Source organism: Vulpes vulpes, chromosome 12 (genome assembly GCF_048418805.1).
Source record: "Vulpes vulpes isolate BD-2025 chromosome 12, VulVul3, whole genome shotgun sequence".
In the NCBI taxonomy this organism is placed as follows: domain Eukaryota; kingdom Metazoa; phylum Chordata; class Mammalia; order Carnivora; family Canidae; genus Vulpes; species Vulpes vulpes.
The window spans coordinates 77,663,902-77,681,808 of NC_132791.1; the positions used below are offsets into that span (position 1 = coordinate 77,663,902).

At 41.1% G+C, this 17,907-nt stretch overlaps 1 protein-coding gene across 19 annotated transcripts in view; it reads right to left on the bottom strand.

Moving 5' to 3' along the window:
• The window catches only part of CARMIL1 (capping protein regulator and myosin 1 linker 1), a 314,309-nt gene that overhangs the window by 26,779 nt on the left and 269,623 nt on the right, over window positions 1-17,907 (bottom strand). For all 19 annotated transcript variants that reach the window (XR_011995658.1, XR_011995657.1, XR_011995656.1 and 16 more), the window contains 3 exons: window positions 14,987-15,053; window positions 14,549-14,745; window positions 1,864-1,976 (listed from right to left, as the gene is read on the bottom strand). Coding sequence is in view for 16 of the 19 variants with exons in the window: in XM_072728997.1 (XP_072585098.1) it covers window positions 1,864-1,976; window positions 14,549-14,745; window positions 14,987-15,053 (377 nt within the window). In the remaining 3 variants the exon portion in view is untranslated. The remainder of the gene's footprint in view (window positions 1-1,863; window positions 1,977-14,548; window positions 14,746-14,986; window positions 15,054-17,907) is intronic.

Genomic DNA, 17,907 nt, shown 5'->3' on the forward strand with positions numbered 1-17,907 from the left:
TGGCATTTTAAACTACAAGCATTTATAAGTTTGATTGTCAAACATTCTTCATACTACCTGCAGATTTTACCCATGCCTAGCCTTTTACATATCAAACTGACAGTCTGTTTTTATATAACAAAATGAAATGAAAAAATGAACTTCTGGTAGATTCCATCATTATTTGATAAAAATTTATTTCTACTTCTCTTTGTGCTTTGAACATACTCCCAGAGCAGTATATTTGCAAAAAGTAGATTTTATACCTTCTAAAATTTGCCTAACTTTCCTCCAGAGCCTGTTACAGAAAAAGGCATCATAAGGATGCAGGAAATCACACGGAGGCAGGTATAAATGGTTCAGATCAGATGTGCATACACCTCTCCACTAACATACCAACTTCTGATGTTTAGGAGGAGGCGAGCCTGCAACGGTGTCTGAAGTTTGTAGGGATATAGGCCAAGACTGTCTCAATTCATTCAAGCAATTGTGACTAAAGGCAGACTATATATTACAATCTGGGCCAGACACTCAAGTTATAACGAACAGTAAGACCTGGGGGTTGCTTCTGAAGTACAAACATTCTCAGGGGGAAAATGATTGGAGAGCAGATCAATAAAAGGGACTTTCCCATTTTGCTCTGGTTATGCTGGCATGTGGTGACTGCTTGAATCTTTTACACTGAGGACACATCCGTCCATTCCTCATACCACACAAAATGGGAAGAAATGCTCAAAGGATTATGTGTGCTCTAACAGATGGGAGAAGATGAAAAAAAAAAAAAGCTTTGAGTCAGCAGCAGAGAAAGAGCAATTAATTGGGGGTGAGGTGGGGAAGGGGCAGTCACAAGACAGCTTCAAAGAATAAATGACATTGAGGCTGGTTCTTGAAGAATGGGAGCATAGACTCTTCCCTAGAATGCCAAGCTTCAAGGCCAGTGTCAAAGAAGACAAATAATTGGGTCCTGAAGCTCCTAACGTGCAGTCAGTTATACTGTTATGGATATAACAACCTCACTTACTTCTATCTCACCATCCTGCCGAGGCAAGATAAGGCACATCAATCTACAGAATGGACCAGTTTCTTTCCTACCTGAGCCCAGCCTGCCCAGTCTTCCACCATCGGCTTATCACTATGGTTTCAATTCACTGCTGAATTTGGTATCTCAAAGTGAAGAATACTTCACAAACACTTATCCACATTAAGAGTATATTTAGGGATAGATCTGCATTTAGTTGGGGATTAAATAACTTGGTACAAATCACGCTGAATGCTGGAAGTGTTCTGGGTTAAATAACTATTAACAGAAGTTCATAAAAGGATTATCTTTTAAGGTAACACCACTTAATAAGAAAATAAAACAATCTCATTTTGATGCTGTCTGTTGAAGCTGGGCCATTTAGCAGTCATACAGGGTCCCCACATACACCAAATTACTAGTGAGGAGAACTTAGAAAACTTAGAAATTAAGTCATGTCAGCTGTCAAAGTTCACTGCCCTGAAATAGTCACCCAGATGTCAGTGGTAAAGCTCTAAAAAAATACCTTGATGTGTTCTGTGGTTTATGTCAGAATAGTACAATAGTTCTCAAACTTGAGCATGTCTCAGTGTAGCTTATCAAAGTACAGACTGCAGGGCCCCACATCCAGTTTCTGATTCAGTGGGTCTGGGGAAGCAGCTTGAGAATTTGCATTTCTAGTGAGTTCCCAGTTGACTGTGAGATTGCTGGGCTTGAGTTAACGTTTTGCGAGCCATCAGAACAGTAAATCCCAAGTAATATATAAAAAAAAGATAAATAAGTCTTGGCACGGTAAGTTTAATTGCAACTTAGTAAACTTAAATGTGCATTAAGCAGTATTATGAGTGAAATGACTCTGAACTCACTTGGAATCCATTTTGGTCACCTTCTTGGTGAAAAATTCATCCACACCTTCATCCACTCTTCCCATAAGACTGTTCTGTTCACCATCTTGAGGGACTATGCTGGCAGCGCAGACCTGCAAGTCAAACATGCAAAGGTAACTCACAGGCAACTTCATTCCACCAAGGGTACATCACATTCCAGGCATGGTGATAAAGGCATGGAAGGACAAGGCCTGTGTACTGGAAGGCAAGCCTGTGTACAACCATGACAACAGAAGAAAGAAACAAAAGTGAGGCCGTGTACTATAAATACAAAGCCTAGTGGAGGCTTGGTGCTGCTGGGTATGTGGGAAGCCCCTCACCCTTCCAGGCCGTGAAGCGCCAAGTGCCCCTTGCAGGTGACGGTAAGGGAAAATGAAACACGTGCTAGATTCTGAGACTGGAGATAATTCCAGTGGCCAGAGGCCAATGTAGTGTGGGTGGGATTAACTGCTGAGTACAAACGCTGGCAGACGCTAATAGGGGCCACTCCAACCAAACCCCCTCCCTCACTTCCTTTCTTTCTGGGGGGCAAGAATCCTCACTTTGAGGTATGAATACTTACTTGTTTAACCCACATACCATTCTATTTCCTTGCCTATGATGGGTGGGTATGGAATATGATATAATTCTGATCAGTGTGATATAAAGGAAATCTGCTAGGGGCTTATGAGCAGGTCTTTCCTGTAGAGGAAAGAATGTATTTTCCTGCATGGTTTAAGGGAGGATGTGACGTCTGAGCCACAGCAGCCATATGGGGTTCAAGAGAAGGCAAGCCTGAGGACAGAAGCCAATATGTGGAGGATGACAGAGCAGAGGGCAGAAAACACCTGGGTGCTTATGCTTTGCTGCTGAATAAGCCAGTCCTTTATTCTGAGACGTCTGGATTTTTTGGTAGGTGAGAAAAATCGGTATTTCTACTTAAGTCATTTTTAGTTTGTAACACTTGTTATCTCCAGCTGAACGAATACTTCCCAATAATATGGTGACTTATGGTGAATAGCCTTGAATCTTATGGAATTTACTTTGTAGGGGAGAGCCCACAAAAGAGGGGCATGGCCCAACCTGAATTTTGTTCAGATGATTCTAGGGCAGCGTGAAGGATATACTAGAGAAGCCAGGGATTCTATGTAGGGGAAACTGTTCAGGAACACAAAAGAGAGATTCCTGTAATAGTCTAGTCTAATCTGGAGGAGCAAATTTAGTACTGGAGATATGAGAATACAAAGAAAGGAGTTTGTCTCAGAGGAGGTTGAAGTTTCTATGCTAGGTGAATGGGAGCATGGTTCTAGGGAACATAGTTCAAAGACCAGATGTGGGAAAAGAAATGATGAGGCAAATTTTTGCCAAGCATTTGAGGTACTGTGGGAAACCCAAAGTTAGGCATCCAGCAGACACTTGAAAGCTTGTGTCTCAGGAGAGAAGTTATTCAGAAATCATTTACCAAGTTAGCATTTCTCTTTGAATGGACAACTCATAGTGGGCTCAGTAATGTGTCTGATTTGTGTCTGCAATGGTGTATTAAGTTAATATTTCACACCAACAGATTGTAGGCCCTTGAGAAAGAATGGGTATCTTGCTCATTCCTTAGGGCACAAGGACAAATTCTCCTAAGGTTGAGATTATCTGGTTTGAATGTCTTGCCAGACTGGGGGGCAAGGGGGGGTACGGGGAGGTGGGGGTGGCTTTCTGTAATCTTGGTTTGCAAGAGTCAAGTTGCCTAGGGGGGATCTTGGCTCATGTCCATGTCTGCTTATGCGCCAATTTAAAGATAAGGCCAATCATTTGCTTTAAGCAATCATCCACTTCACTCACTGGGAAATCTCCATTATGAAAATGAATTGAGTGTTTGAGTTCATGTTTGTGAACAGCTGAAAAGTGAGCAGCAGATAGCAGATAAAGACAAAAGAACCCTGTGAAGTGTGAATAACAACAATTATACTTCACATCTGAATGATGCTTTATATTGGAGCAAGGTTTTCCTATGTATTAAAATAGAGCAGAGAATCAGCAAAGTTCTATAATTCATTTATGGGGAGAAAGCAGCTCTCTGAGTAACTTCTATCACAAAAGATACAGTAACACAGAACTTGCTTGTGTTAGCATTTCTCCTTTTGTAAAAGAACGGAGAATGGGGTCTCTACAGTAATCATGGCTCCTGGTGTTTGTGTAATGCCTGGTAGTTTATAGGAGTGTCTTGCACATTATGATTTCATCTTCACATCTACTCTTTACGCTGAAAAGGAAGGACAGTTTTGACTTAGTTTTTGGCTAGTCACAGATCAAACGGGGGCTCAGACGGTGGGGGACACCCTGACCAATGGATGAAGAGGGGCTAACACGGGGCTTCTTCCAGCACACTCATGCTTCCCTTTCGAGGCCCCCTTTCAAATTCTCCCTCCCATTTTGAGAAAAAAAAATTACTTTTGACTACCATAAATTTCTCCTGTAAGCCTTTTCCTTTGTTTCGAGATGGAATTCTGAGCTAACACAAAAAGCCTTTGGGGGTCAGGGAGAACGTCAGCAGGTTTCAGAGATGGAGGCACACAGGGCCCTGCAAAGCCATCTGCTTTCGCAGGATGGGCCAGTTTTCAGGGCTCAACGGAGCTTGAGGCAAAGCCCCCAGTCCAAGCCTGTCCTCTTAGAAATGAAGACACTGGGCACAGAGAGGTGACGTCAAGTCCAGGTCACCAGGAAATCTTCAATGAGATGTGGTTTGAAATGCATCTGTTAGAACAGGAAGTGGAGGTGTCAGCAGCTTGTACAAAGAGCAGCAGAAAAACCAAACACAGAAATGAAACACAGTTTGTCAGAACAGTTCAAGGGTAAATACACATGCTATTTGGGCTCAATTTCTAGCAAAAGGAAAGGAAAGGACATAGAGACATCAGAAGTTCTCCGAGTCCCATCTGACTGTGGTCTTTCTATCAAGAAGCATACATTTCAGACTAAAAAGTGTGGCATCGTTATTTGAAAGAGAAAGCAGAAATCTCATCCCTAAGCTGGCTGGAACAGACTCCATCTGCATGCACAGAACGGCTCCTGCAAATAAAATAGGGCATCAGAATGGCTGTTGTTGGATTTCTAAGAAATCAAGAAGGTAGACTCGGCCCCTCTGGTGTATGAAAACATGCTAAAAGGATAATTTGTGAATGCCTAGAAGATAAGCCAGTGATTATGGAGGCTAATGACAATTCAAACCATCCTCCGTCAGGGTGATGAAGATGAATGCGCAAAGGAAACACAGTGTGTGGTGCACCTGGATTCTGACAAAGCAGCTGCCAAATCTCTCATAACGTCTCCACAGGCTGGAGGGAGAGAGATTGGCAGGAAGGAAGGACGATTAGTATTTTATTGGTAACTCTGAACACATACACCCAGAGAGTGCTAATTAGTGAGCTGAATAATCATGCAATCTTACACGCATACACAGTAAGAATCATAGAGAAGTGAGAGCTTAGCAATCAAGTTAGGAAATAAAGAACCCAAAGGACATAAAATGAAAGCAATATAATAAAAAGATTAGACAAAAATTAATGAATTTGAGAGGAGCAAGAAAACTAAACCCTAGCTCTTAAAAAAAAAAAGGACTAATAAAGGAAACAATCTTCTAAAATTAGGAGAGAGGCATTAAAATCGATCAGAAATGGAAAAAATGGGACATAGCTATGGTTCAGGAGATTAAAAAGTTAGAGGAATTCTATAAACAACTAAAGGAACAATGAGACGAAGTGGATGATATCCTAGAAAAATATTGAGGGCCAAAATGGTCTCAAGAAGAACTAGGTAGTCTGATTAGATCCGTAATAAAAGAAATCAAATCCCTAGAAGAGGAATCTACAAATCAGCCTCACCTGCACTTACAACACATCAGGCCCAGAGGGCTTCCCTGGAGAAGAACAGACAATCTCTATTATATACAAACTAGTCCAGAGAAGAGGAAATGAGAGCTGCCAAACTAATTTTATGAGAATAGTATAACTTTGAAACCCAAAGTAGATAGATAGTCTAGACAAGAATAAGAAAAACTATTATATATGCACAAGAATTAAGACAATAAAACAAAAACCCTGGGGTGCCCAGGTGGCTCTGTCCGTGAAGTGTCTGCCTTCATCTCAGGTCATGATCTCAGGGTCCCAGGATTGAGCCCTATGTTGGGCTCCCTGCTCAGGGGGAGTCTACTTCTCTTTCTGGCTCTGCTCCTCCCCATGCTGGTGCTCCCTCTCACTCTCTCTCAAATAAATAAATAAAATCTTTAAAATTCCAATAAAATATGGCAGACAAAGCCTAGCAGTATATTAAAACAAAGTAAACATATACACCAGAACCTAATACAACACTGTATGTTAATTATACCACAATTTTTAAAAAGTAAGAGTATCATGAGTATTATCAAGAAGGTATACCATTAGAAAGGTCTGTTATTGTGATTCACCACAATAGCAAGACAGAAGAGAAAAATAAATGATCAATTTCTAGAAATGCTGAAGAAAAAAAATCAAATTAAATCACTATTCACTGAGAAAAAGATTAGCAAACTAGGAAGAAAACTTTAACTGAGTAACAGCAGAAACTGCTACATGCCTACCCAGTCTCTGTATCAAACTCTGACTTAGTTGGAGTATCCATCTGACCAAGTGAAACACATTATCTTCTCAGATGCTCTTGTACCTGGGGCTGGAAATACGGCTCATTTCTGGACAGTGACATGTAACAAGTATACTAGGATTCAGGGGTAAGTTCAAATATCCTGATGGATGTAACCCCTTATTCTCTGTCTATTCTCTGTCTAAAATATGATTATAAATACAGAAGATTATAGGCCTTGCCTGAGGGTAAGACCAATACCAAGACCAAGACCACCCAGATGATACAGGTATTAAAAAGTGAATATATCCACTCTTACCACTTTTACTCAACATAGTACTGGAAGACCTAGCCATAGCAATCAGGCAAGAGAAAGAAATAAATAGCATCCAAATTGGAAAAGAAGTAAAACTTTCACTAACATGATACTACATATAGAAAAAACCCTAAAGATACCACCAGAAACTACTAGTATTGATAAATGAATTCAGTAACGTCACAGGATACAAAATCAATAGACAGAAAAGCATTTCATTTCTATACTCTAATAATAAAGCAGCAAAAAAGAGAAATTAAGAAAATAGTTCTGTTTATAATTGCAATGAAAAGAATAAAATACCTAGGAATAAACTTAACCAAGGAGGTGAAAGATCTATACTCTGAAAACTATTTAACACTGGTTAAAGAAACTGGAGATCATACAAACAAATGGAAAGATATTCCATGCTCATGGACCGGAGAAACAAATATTTTTAAAATGTCTATACTACCCAAAGCAATCTACATATTTAATGCAATTCCTATCAAAATACCAGTATCATTTTTCACAGAATGAGAATAAATAATCCCCAAATTTGTATGAAACCAGAAAAGACCCCTTGTAGCCAAAGCAATCTTCAGAAAGAAGAACAAAACTGGAGATATCACTTTCCCAGATTTCAAGATACACTTTAAAGCTATAGTCCTCAAAACAGCATGGTACTGGCATAAAAACAGATACATAGATCACTGAAACAGAATAGAGAGCCAGAAATAAACCCATGATTCTATGGTCAATTAATCTTCAACAAAGGAGGTAAAAATATGCAATGGGAAAAAAAAAAGTCTCTTCAACAAATTTTGGGAAAACTGGACAGCTACGTGCAAAAGAATGAAACTGGACCATTTTCTTACACCACACATACAAGTAAACTCAAAATGTATCAAGGACCTAAATGTGAGACTTGAAACCATAAAAATCCTAAAAGAGAGGAAAGACAACAATTTCTATGACATTGGTGATAGCATTTTTCTAGATATGACTTCTGAGGCATGAGAAACAAAAGCATCAAAACAGAAAGCTTCTGCACAGCAAAGGAAACAATCAACAAAACTAAAAGGCAACCTACGGAATGAGAGAAGATATTTGCAAATGACAAATCTGATAAAGGTTTAATATCCAAAATAGATTAAAAAAAAAAAAACTTCTACAAGTCAACACAGAAAAAAACAAACAATCTAGAAGAAGAGACATGTCTCCCAAGAAGATATTCAAATGGCCAGCAGACACATGAGAAGATTCTCAACATCACTCATCATCAGGGAAATAAAAATCAAAACCAGGTTATCACCTTACACTTGTCAGAATAGTTAAAAATCAGAAACACAAGAAGCAACAAGTGTTGACAAGGATGTGGGGGAAAAAGGAACTCTTGTGTGCTGTTGGTGGGAATGCAAACTGGTACAGCCACTGTGGCAAATAGTATGGAGGTTCCTCAAGAAGTAAAAAAAAAAAATTACCACATAATCCAGTAATTCCATTATTGGGTTTTTGTCCAAAGAAAATGAATTGGTTTTTGTCCAATTCAAAAAGATGTATGCACCCCTATGTATATACCAGCATTATTTACAATAGCCAAGATACGTAAACAACCCAAGTGTTCACTGATGGACAGACAGGAATGGGATATTACTCAGCCATTAAAAAGAATGAAATTGTGCCATTTGCAATGACATGGATGGAGCTAGAGTGTACTGGTGTAAGCGAAACAAGTCAGTCCAAGAAGACAAATACCATATGATTTCACCCATATGTAGAATTTAAGAAACAACACAAATGAACAAAGAACAAAAAGAGACAAACCAAAAAACAGACTCTTAACTATGGAGAACAAACTGATGGTTCCCAGAGAGAGGTGGATGGCAGGATGAGGGAAACAGGTGAAGGGGATTAAGAGTACATTTATCACGATGGGCCCTAAGTAATGTAATGTATAGAACTGCTGAATCACTATACTGTACACCTGAAACATAATACTGTATGTTAACTCTACTGGAATTAGTTTTTTTTGTTGTTTTGTTTTGTTTTTTTTGTGAATACTATCTGTGGATGAATAAATAGAAGTGTAGTGGTTAGAAGGAAGGAGGTGATATGATCCTGCAGCTTATTCAGAAAAGAGTAACAAAAACATAAATGTACTACAGATAGTGTCATATGAGGAACAACAAAAAAAAGCTGAGGACATTTAAATTGGTGAAGGAAAGACATATTAATAACCCACATATATCTGTAAGTCTGTTAAGTCTACTTAAAAGACATGCGTCACACCAGATATAAGAACAAGATGGCCAGGTTATAATTATAAAGGCAGATTTCAGCAACATATAAAAAATAATAAGCTAACTACTGGAGCTTCTAGGAAATGCCTGCTTCTGAGAGGTCGCTAGAGGCAGAATGGTCAACTACTCTGGCTGCCTAGAGATCTTTAAGTCCTTGATGAGGAACCGGACAAGATGACATGGAAACTCCTAGCTTGGTGATATCATGATTTGAAGCAAATGGGAGACAGCTGATTACCCAGAATTTAATGTTTTCATTACAGTTGGTTTGTTTCATCACTGGGGCCAAGTTGTGTAGGGCCATGCCAGAAACTGTGGCATAGTAACGCTGACAGACCGTGTAGAGCAAAGCCACTGTATGATATGTAATTGTAATTCAGAGGATGATTGTAGGCAGATGAATTACTTGCCCTGAGCTTCATATTCCCTTGAACAATGAGTCAATAGTCTGTAAAACTCCTTCCAGTGGAGAGGAGTCTAGTTAGTGGCCATCAGAACTAGAACTGGGCAGGTTTCCTGAATCTCACTCCAATATTCTTTCATTCTTCAATGCAGATGCATCTTCCTTTAGGGAATACTTTTTCCCTATGGTTACTCCAGTAGCTAGCTGGCAGCAGAGGGGTAGGAAGACTGGGTGGGCACTCCTGCTACACCTGCCTGCTGGGCGTCATAGTTAGAATGTGTCTGTTGGGTTCACATGCAGGCAGGCAGCCACTCTGCCAAGCTCTGGCTAATGGTGTCACTTTCAGACCTGGCCATCAAACCTGGGTGTGACCCTGATCACGTCACGTCACCCTCTTAGCTGACTGGATGGGAATCCAAGGACCAAAGAGCAGATGAAAGCAGCCTGGGTCCCTGAATGACCATCGTGGGGTCCTCAACCAGGCATACCCACAGTGGACCATGATGTGAGTGAGACACATTCCGAAATATTAGAGACCTGGCATTACTATCCGCTCCTGCCACACACACATTTCCCTCTGTCACCTGCTGTACTGATTCTACTGGTGCATTTTGGTGCCTTTGAAAATAGCACTGCCATTTTTTATTTACCCACGTGAAGCTCTCGTCTCCAAAGCAGACATTCTAAAAGTCATTTCTACTAAGAAAATAATTTTTGAATACGAATTTTTATAAAATAGTTGGGCTTGCTCCTTAATAAACATGAGTAAAAATCCCCCACATTAGAGTAGCAAAGGGTGATATGAATCCATTTCTTGGGATTTTTTTTCTCTTCCTCCTCCATTTCAGTGTCAGGGACACAGGGAAAAGCAAATATTAATATAGTAAATAGAGTTACTACTAATAAAATGGAAATAGTAACTTTGAGGAACAATATTTACATTTAATAAGATTGTATATGTTTATTCCATTTATTTGTCATGATGACTCAATGATGTGGGCAGTGTAAGGATTTTGGAAGCAGGCTGGCTCAGGTTCAGAAAGATCCCATGTCCAGACACACACTGCCAGGGAAAGGGGGAACCTGCCAGCTGAATCTCACGTCCTCTCACTACTGTGCTCCAAGATTAAATTTTACAGACTAATTAGCCATAATGTAGTGTTTAAGAATTCTTATATATATATGTGAATGAAATAAAAAAGGAAGAAACTGGTATACTTTATCTCTAGTTATTAAAAATAAATTTTTTTTAGAGAGGTTCAGTAAAGACTTGAAACATATAGGTAAAATATCTAGATCACTTATTCATAAGATGTCAAACAGTGTAGAAGGATTGTATTTGACCGGAAGATTACATTTCTACTTAGCTTCTTTTTTAAAAATAGTTATTTACTCTTCATATTTACATAGATATTTGTATATTTTTTGGCACAAGAGTCAAGTTACTAGTATTTTTTTGGCCCAGGAAAAACTGACATGTTGGCATTTAGTTTAGCCTTGTGTGCCATAAGAAGTGAATATTTGGCCTTTGTCCTGGCTCCTGATAATTTCTAAAACCTTGAAATTCCCTGAGTGAGAGAGCTAATAGGAACATCTTTTGCTATTTATAACGAGCCCCTTGCAATCATTCCGAGTTTATGATAAAGCAGGTGAGTCTTGGTGGGCCTCCAGGCAGCTTCAGGATAAGGGCTAGTCATCAGAGAAACCAACCACATTAGAGGAGGGCTGTACCTTTCACCCCCATCCCTGGCCCTGGGAAGGAATAGGACCTGGTGACAGAGCTAGTCACCAATGACCAATGACTTGATTGATCATGCTTACTTAACAGAACCTCCATGAAAACCTCCTAAGTGATGAGCTTTGGAGAGCCTCTAGGTTTGGCAAACCCATGGAGGTACAGGGAGGGTGGCTCACCCAAAGAGGGGCATGGAAGCTCCCAGCCCTTCCTCTTCCTCCTCCTCCCTTACCTCACTCTGCACATCTCATCCAACTGGCTGTTTCTGAGGTATATCCTTTACAAAAAACCAATAATAACATGTAAAGTGTCTTGGGTTCTGTGAGCCATTCGAGCAAATTATCATACCTAAGGAGAGGGTTGTGGGAACCTCCCTTGGATTTATAGCGAGTTGGTCAGAATACAGTGGACACCCTGGGACTGGTGTCTGAAGTGGGGGTGCCCCTGAGCCCTAAAACGTGGGGTCTGTGTTATCTCCAGGTGGTGTCAGGTGAACTGAATGGGAGGACACTCAGTTGGTGTCCAGAGTTGAAGCATTAGTTGGTGTGTGTGTTGTGGGGGGCAGGGAGCACCCACATATTTGGTGTCAGAAATGGTAAAGTAAAAAGGAAAAAAAATAGCCACACCTTGGCTTTGAGCATTCTGATACTTAGAAAAGCTCAGTAGGGGAATCAGAAGCCAAGAGCAAGCTCTAGAAAAGTTAAAATAGACTTAGGATAGATAGAGTCTACTCAATCCTAGGAAAAGAAAAACAAGACAATATTAAAAGATTATTGCTACTAAATACTAGTGAGAGAGGTAAACAATAATCCCCTCATTCTCAGCTGAAAATGTGGCCACTTCACTCAGAGTGGAGAAAGTACTTTGAAAATTGCAAGCAGGGGCATCTGGGTGGCTCTGTTGGTCAAGCATCTGTCTTTAGCTCAGGTCATGATCCTGGGGTCCTGGGTTGGAACCCCAAGCCAGGCTCCCTGCTCAGTGGAGAGCCTGCTTCTCCCTCTCCCTCTGACACTCCCCCTGCTTGTGCTGTCAAATGAATAAATAAAATCTTAAAAAAAAGAAAGAAAATCACAAGTATTGTGAAATCATAAAATAGTACATTTTTCACTATGAGCTCAAAGGAAAGCAAGCTATGCCATGTTTCTCAGTCCACTCCCCACCTGGGAAGAAGCCAGATCTATTTGGAGCCATGACCATAATCCACAGTTTTAGGACACAGACTTACGCTACCAGGAGTGTCCCTCAGATGGAACAGCCTGGTGTGAGGGTAACCTGTGAGCCCCGGCTTTGCTGTAGTCAAAGTTCAGATGTCTCCAGCATACACCTCGCACATTCCTCCACCAGGACTCTGTCTCAGCTTTCTTTCCTTCCCTTCTCTTCTTGGTTTTTAAATTATGTTCACAACTTTCTCTTTCCATGGGTCACTGGCTTAATCAAGAGGAAACTTAAATCATCATTTCATGTACAAGTTACACTGCTAATGACTCTCCACATGGAAAGAGCCAACGAGGAGACATTTAATCAGTAACCATCTAGAATCTATTGTGGGAGGTCATCTTCTTCACTATCTAAAAAGGCCTTTTCCTTATTTAAAAAAAAGTTTATTCTTTTAAGAATGCATAATAGTGTATGAAAATGTTAAAATCAAGTAAATAAAAAACCAATGCACTGAAATTTTTTTTGAATGTGTCAAGCTATTCAGATACAAATGAGAGAAAGAAAGTAAACACAACTAGCCTGAGCTGGTGTGAATAAATGACTGACCAGGCAGATAATTATTGTGACCTTCATTTGCTTATGTCTCCAGCCATCCACATATCATCCAATAAGTACTGTTGAACATCTACTATATTCTAAAACCATAATGTGCATTGAGCATAAATCCAAGGATAATAAGCCACATGCCTTCCTACATGGAACTTACAGACAAAAGAGAGTGCTTAGAGAACACTAAGATGAGAGTTATAAATGCAGCTGTAACAGCAGCTATGAGCAGCAGGCATTAGAGAAGCTGTGGCCTCCAAGGAGGGTTGTTCAGGTTGTGCACCGTGCACAACCAATCTGCTAGAATGACCTCCCCTGCAGTCATGCAAGCACAGTCTTATGCGGGCACAGAGGTGGAGACAGGGAGGGCCTCCTGGAACAATGAGGCAGGTGGAGATCTGAAAGATCCATGATTGACAGTCCAGGAGATGTGGGGGGGTGTGGACAGGAAGTGACAAGAAAAAGGCTGCAGCTCTGGAGGACTGAGACACAGGATGGGAAGCAGCAAAGGCAGGGATGACAAAGGGGAAGGTGAATGGCAGGTCAGGGTTGCCATGGGCACCTGGTATTAAGGATCATAGCTGGGTTTCTGGCCTGTTGAATGTGATGCTACATGGGGGATAGAGGCTAGGAGAGGAAGGTGTGTTTAGGGAGAGGGGCTCCCAGTTCTGAATGTGCGGAGCCTGAGGGGCTTTGGGACAGTGAGGTCCAGGAGGCAGGTGGAGACCTGAATGCAGAGCAGTACAGACAGGGTGGAAGTCAACCATGTGCCTGGGCAGCAAACTCCAAGACTGCACTGCAGAAGCAGGTGGAAAAAAAGCACGTGGCGACTCAGAGGCCCCCTGGGAAAGGGCTTTCGGGAAGGATGGGGTTTCCCTGTCAAGTAACCGCTGAGACACCACGTCAGAGGCCCGAGGACAAGTGTCCACGGGATTAGTTCAGCAGCAGTCTGGGGGCAGTGGCAGAGGTGGCCACATCCGAGCACAGAGCCAGGAAGGTGAGGGAGAGAGACAGGTGAGGACAAGCTGTTCAGGAGGGGGGACGCGAGTCCGACCGGGGCACGGGGTGGGGGGGAGGGGGCATGGGACGCAGCCCCGCACCAGCAGTCCCAGCTTCTCCAGCACCGCCCCCCCCACCCCCGGGGGCTTGCGGGGTCTCAAAAGCAAGGGCCTGAGAACCACCCAGGATCTGGTGGCAGCCTCGGGAGGCAGGGGTGGGCACCCCGGGGCATGCGCAAGCCACCTTTCATTGCAAACAAAGGCTTTGGTACTTATTTCCACGTTTCACACTCAAGACATTACAAACCCTACAGACCGTAGCCCATTTAGCTCACCAGGTGACTGCTATTTTTCTAAGGGCTTCCTCCAAGGGCGCTTCAGCTCTGGAGAGTTGGAAACTTGACAGCACTGTCTTTTCAGAAATCAGTGGGCACCACACGGAGATGTCTGGCTTGACCATCCCGCGGGGAGGTGCCACCGTGCTCCATCGGCTGCAAGCCCGCACGGTGCAGGGCGCTCCAGCAAATCTGTAGCCTCCCGGCCGAAAGGGTGAGGCAGGGAAGGGGCCCCCAGCCCACCTACCGCCGCCTGCGTGGGCTGCTGCTTCTTATTCCGTTTTGGCCGCAGCTTGGTAAAGTGCTCCAGCTTCTTCCCCTCCTCAGAGGGCAGCTCAGAGATAAACCCTGAGCTCCGTTTCTCTTGCCGGCCGCATGGGAAAGGCGGGTCTTCGATGTGAATGGGCACCTCCTCCAGTGCTTTATCCAGGTCAAACTCCATCTCTAAAATAAAGCAGAGCCCCCAGAAGCTTATTGGGTACACACGGATGAGAGAATTCCTTTGAGGAATTCTTTTTTAGGAATTCTGTCATGGAAGAGCAAACATGTGTTCACAAATCCCTGAACTCTCCTTGTCCATAGTTACTCATACAGAAGCATCCCTGGGAAGCATCCCTGGTCTGAGGTCCCTGCTAGGGGTGTTTCATGGTTACCAGGAAATGCCAGGCATTCCAAAATAACTCACCGAAGGCTCTGGAAACGGGCCGTAGCATCCGGCTATGGATACTCTTCCTTTTGGACTTAGGAGTCATCTAGCAATGAAAGAAAGAAAGCACTTAGGTATTCAGGGAAAACTTGCCTTTCAAACTTCAGAAACATTTCTGGGTGGGTGGGGGGAGAAACATCTGAGATCAAATGTTTACACTCTGTTTCACTTCTTTAGAGGATGGATGAGGGTCACATCTGACAGCCTGACTGAACCCACACATTTCTAAATGTTTACAGTGTTCTCAACTGACAACAGCCCTCTGCATTCTTCTTGGTTCCAGCCCTCATCAGTTACAGTCTATTTATACGGTGGAAAAGAACAATGAATGATACAGAATGTAATTCCAAGCTGCACATAGGGATATTAAAATGGATATAAAAAAACAGGTTAAATGATTGTAAACATTAGTTGCTAAAAATTGAAATTGCAACTATTCACTACTCATTACCAAGAGGAGCATCAGAACATCCATGCAAGGCAACACCCCACTCTTGGTCCCTTTAATGAGTTAAGTACTGTGTTTCATTTCACACTTCTGCCAGAGATTTTGATCTTTACATTACGGGCAGAGGCTAACTAGGAAAAAGTTGCCATAATTTAGAAGTTCGTATATGCCATCACTTCTTGGTAAGTCTTCCAACTTTTAAAAAATGAGACCAAAACACAAACCACCAAAACATAAGCATTGGTGCCAACTATTGATTATATAAAACCAAACCTAAGCAAGGGATTAGCTTCTCCTGTAATAGGACCACATGTGTGAAAGAGGGAGGTGGCCTTGGTCAATCACCTAGCAAAACAAATTTGAAGGAAGAAACTGAGTCATAAAGATGACAACAGCTCCCATTCAAGCTGACATTAGGAGTAGCACAAGGGACAGACTCATCAGGAGTGCGGCCCAGTGTCCCTCCCAATCAATCACACCCTTTGTAATCAACATACACATGAATGGATCTTAGGGATCTTTTAATTGGTTTGATACTGAAACTAGTATTTGTGTAAACTAAGAGATAACAGAATTTACTTTATAGTCTTTCATTAATAGGGTGTCAGGTAAGGCTTTCTCAAAAAACATCCACAAGGTTGACAAACTCTCTTTGGTTCAAGGACTGAATTGATTCATACTGACTTTTAAAGCAAACAATTTTACAGTTCTAACAATTTTATGTCAGTTTTAATAACAATATCCTTTTGCTATTACTTATTATTGAGAGAAGAGGGAGAGGAAAGATGAGTGATTATATTTCAATCCAGACTGGTCTTCCTGAAATACACAATGAAAGTTTGCTCATTTGGTTCTTTGAAGGTTTGGTTAAAAGCAGACCATCTAAAAAAAAAAAAAAAAAAGCAGACCATCTGGGGAACCTGAGTGGCTCAATTGGTTAAGCATCTGCCTTCAGCTCAGATCATAATCTCAGGGTCCTGGGATAGAGTTCCCTGCTCACTGGGAGTCTGCTTTTCCCTCTCCCTCTGCCTGCCCCTCCCCCTGCAGGCGTTTGCTCTCTCTGTCAAATAAGTAAAATCTTAAAAAACAAAAAACAAAAAACAAAAAAACAAAGAAACCAATCGGACAATCTAAGGGATATCTATTTGTAAAGCAACAGGCTTTGTGGGTTCAGTAAAAACACAATCAATCCAATGCAATTGGAAAGGGATCCACTCTCTGGTTGTTCTCCCCCAAAACTGGCCTTGCAATTGACTGAACAAGGTAGTGTACTGATGGGTCTATTCATAAGTGAAACCTCTAAAAAGAATTAATTTTTAGGAGACACAAACTCCCAAAATATAGTCTTTAGCATTCCATCCACTTTGTGTACAACCATGATAAATAAAAGGATCAAGCAGTAGCTTGGGATATAATTTTCAGCCAATTCATTAAGACAGCCACAAATAAATAAGAAGTTTTAAAATGCATGCAATGAGGATGTCTTCCAACATTTTTTCCTGTGACTCTTGATTAGATTTTATGGAAAGAGTGTTCATGGGAAAAAATAATTTGGTTCAAGTTTCCCTATATACCCTTTCTAATAGATACCAAATGTATGTAAAACATATGATTATGACATTTCAAATATATTACAATTCTAAATATATGAGGTAAAATATATATACATATAATTACATATAAAAATACATAAATATGTAACATTTATAAACAATATACAAATAGAGAGAAAGACATTTACAAACTAATGCCTATCTGTAAATAGGTAATTCAGTTTAACCTAATTTTATAAGAGGAATGTACAAAAATCATCAGAATTTTTGATGGCTGACATCAATCAAAGGGGAATTAGTTGGCTCTTGATTTTCTAATGCTTTAATGCTTTCCTTCATTTCATATGCTCTGTACAAGTGCAAATACCTCCTAATTGCATTTCACATAAAACTCTTCCACTGTATGTGATATTTGTTAGTTTTGAGTTTTTGACATTTGGACAGGACAACAGACTTTCGCTAAAACAGGCAGGACTCAAAAGCAGACTAGTTTCTACAGTTGGTATTAAGAATGCAACCCAATTTTAGACATTTCTTCTGATGCATGAATGGTTTCATGATCTCTTTCTTACAGTTTAATGATGGAGAGGGAGAAAAAAGTGAATTTTATTTCTCTCGTATTTTTCTTTCCTTTCTTTCAAACTTTTTCTTCCTTAACCGTTTTACAGGGAAAGAAAAAAAGAAAAAAACTTGTTTGTTCACAGGATGCCTGGGATCCACTCTCTGGCTCAGTGGTTGAGCATCTGCCTTTGGCTCAGGCCATGATTCTGGGGTCCTGGGATCAAGTCCTGAATCAGGCTCCCCACAGGGAGCCTGCTTCTCCCTCTGCTGTGTCATTCCTGTGTGTCTCCCCTGAATAAATAAAATCTTAAAAACAAAACAAAACAAAACAAAACTTG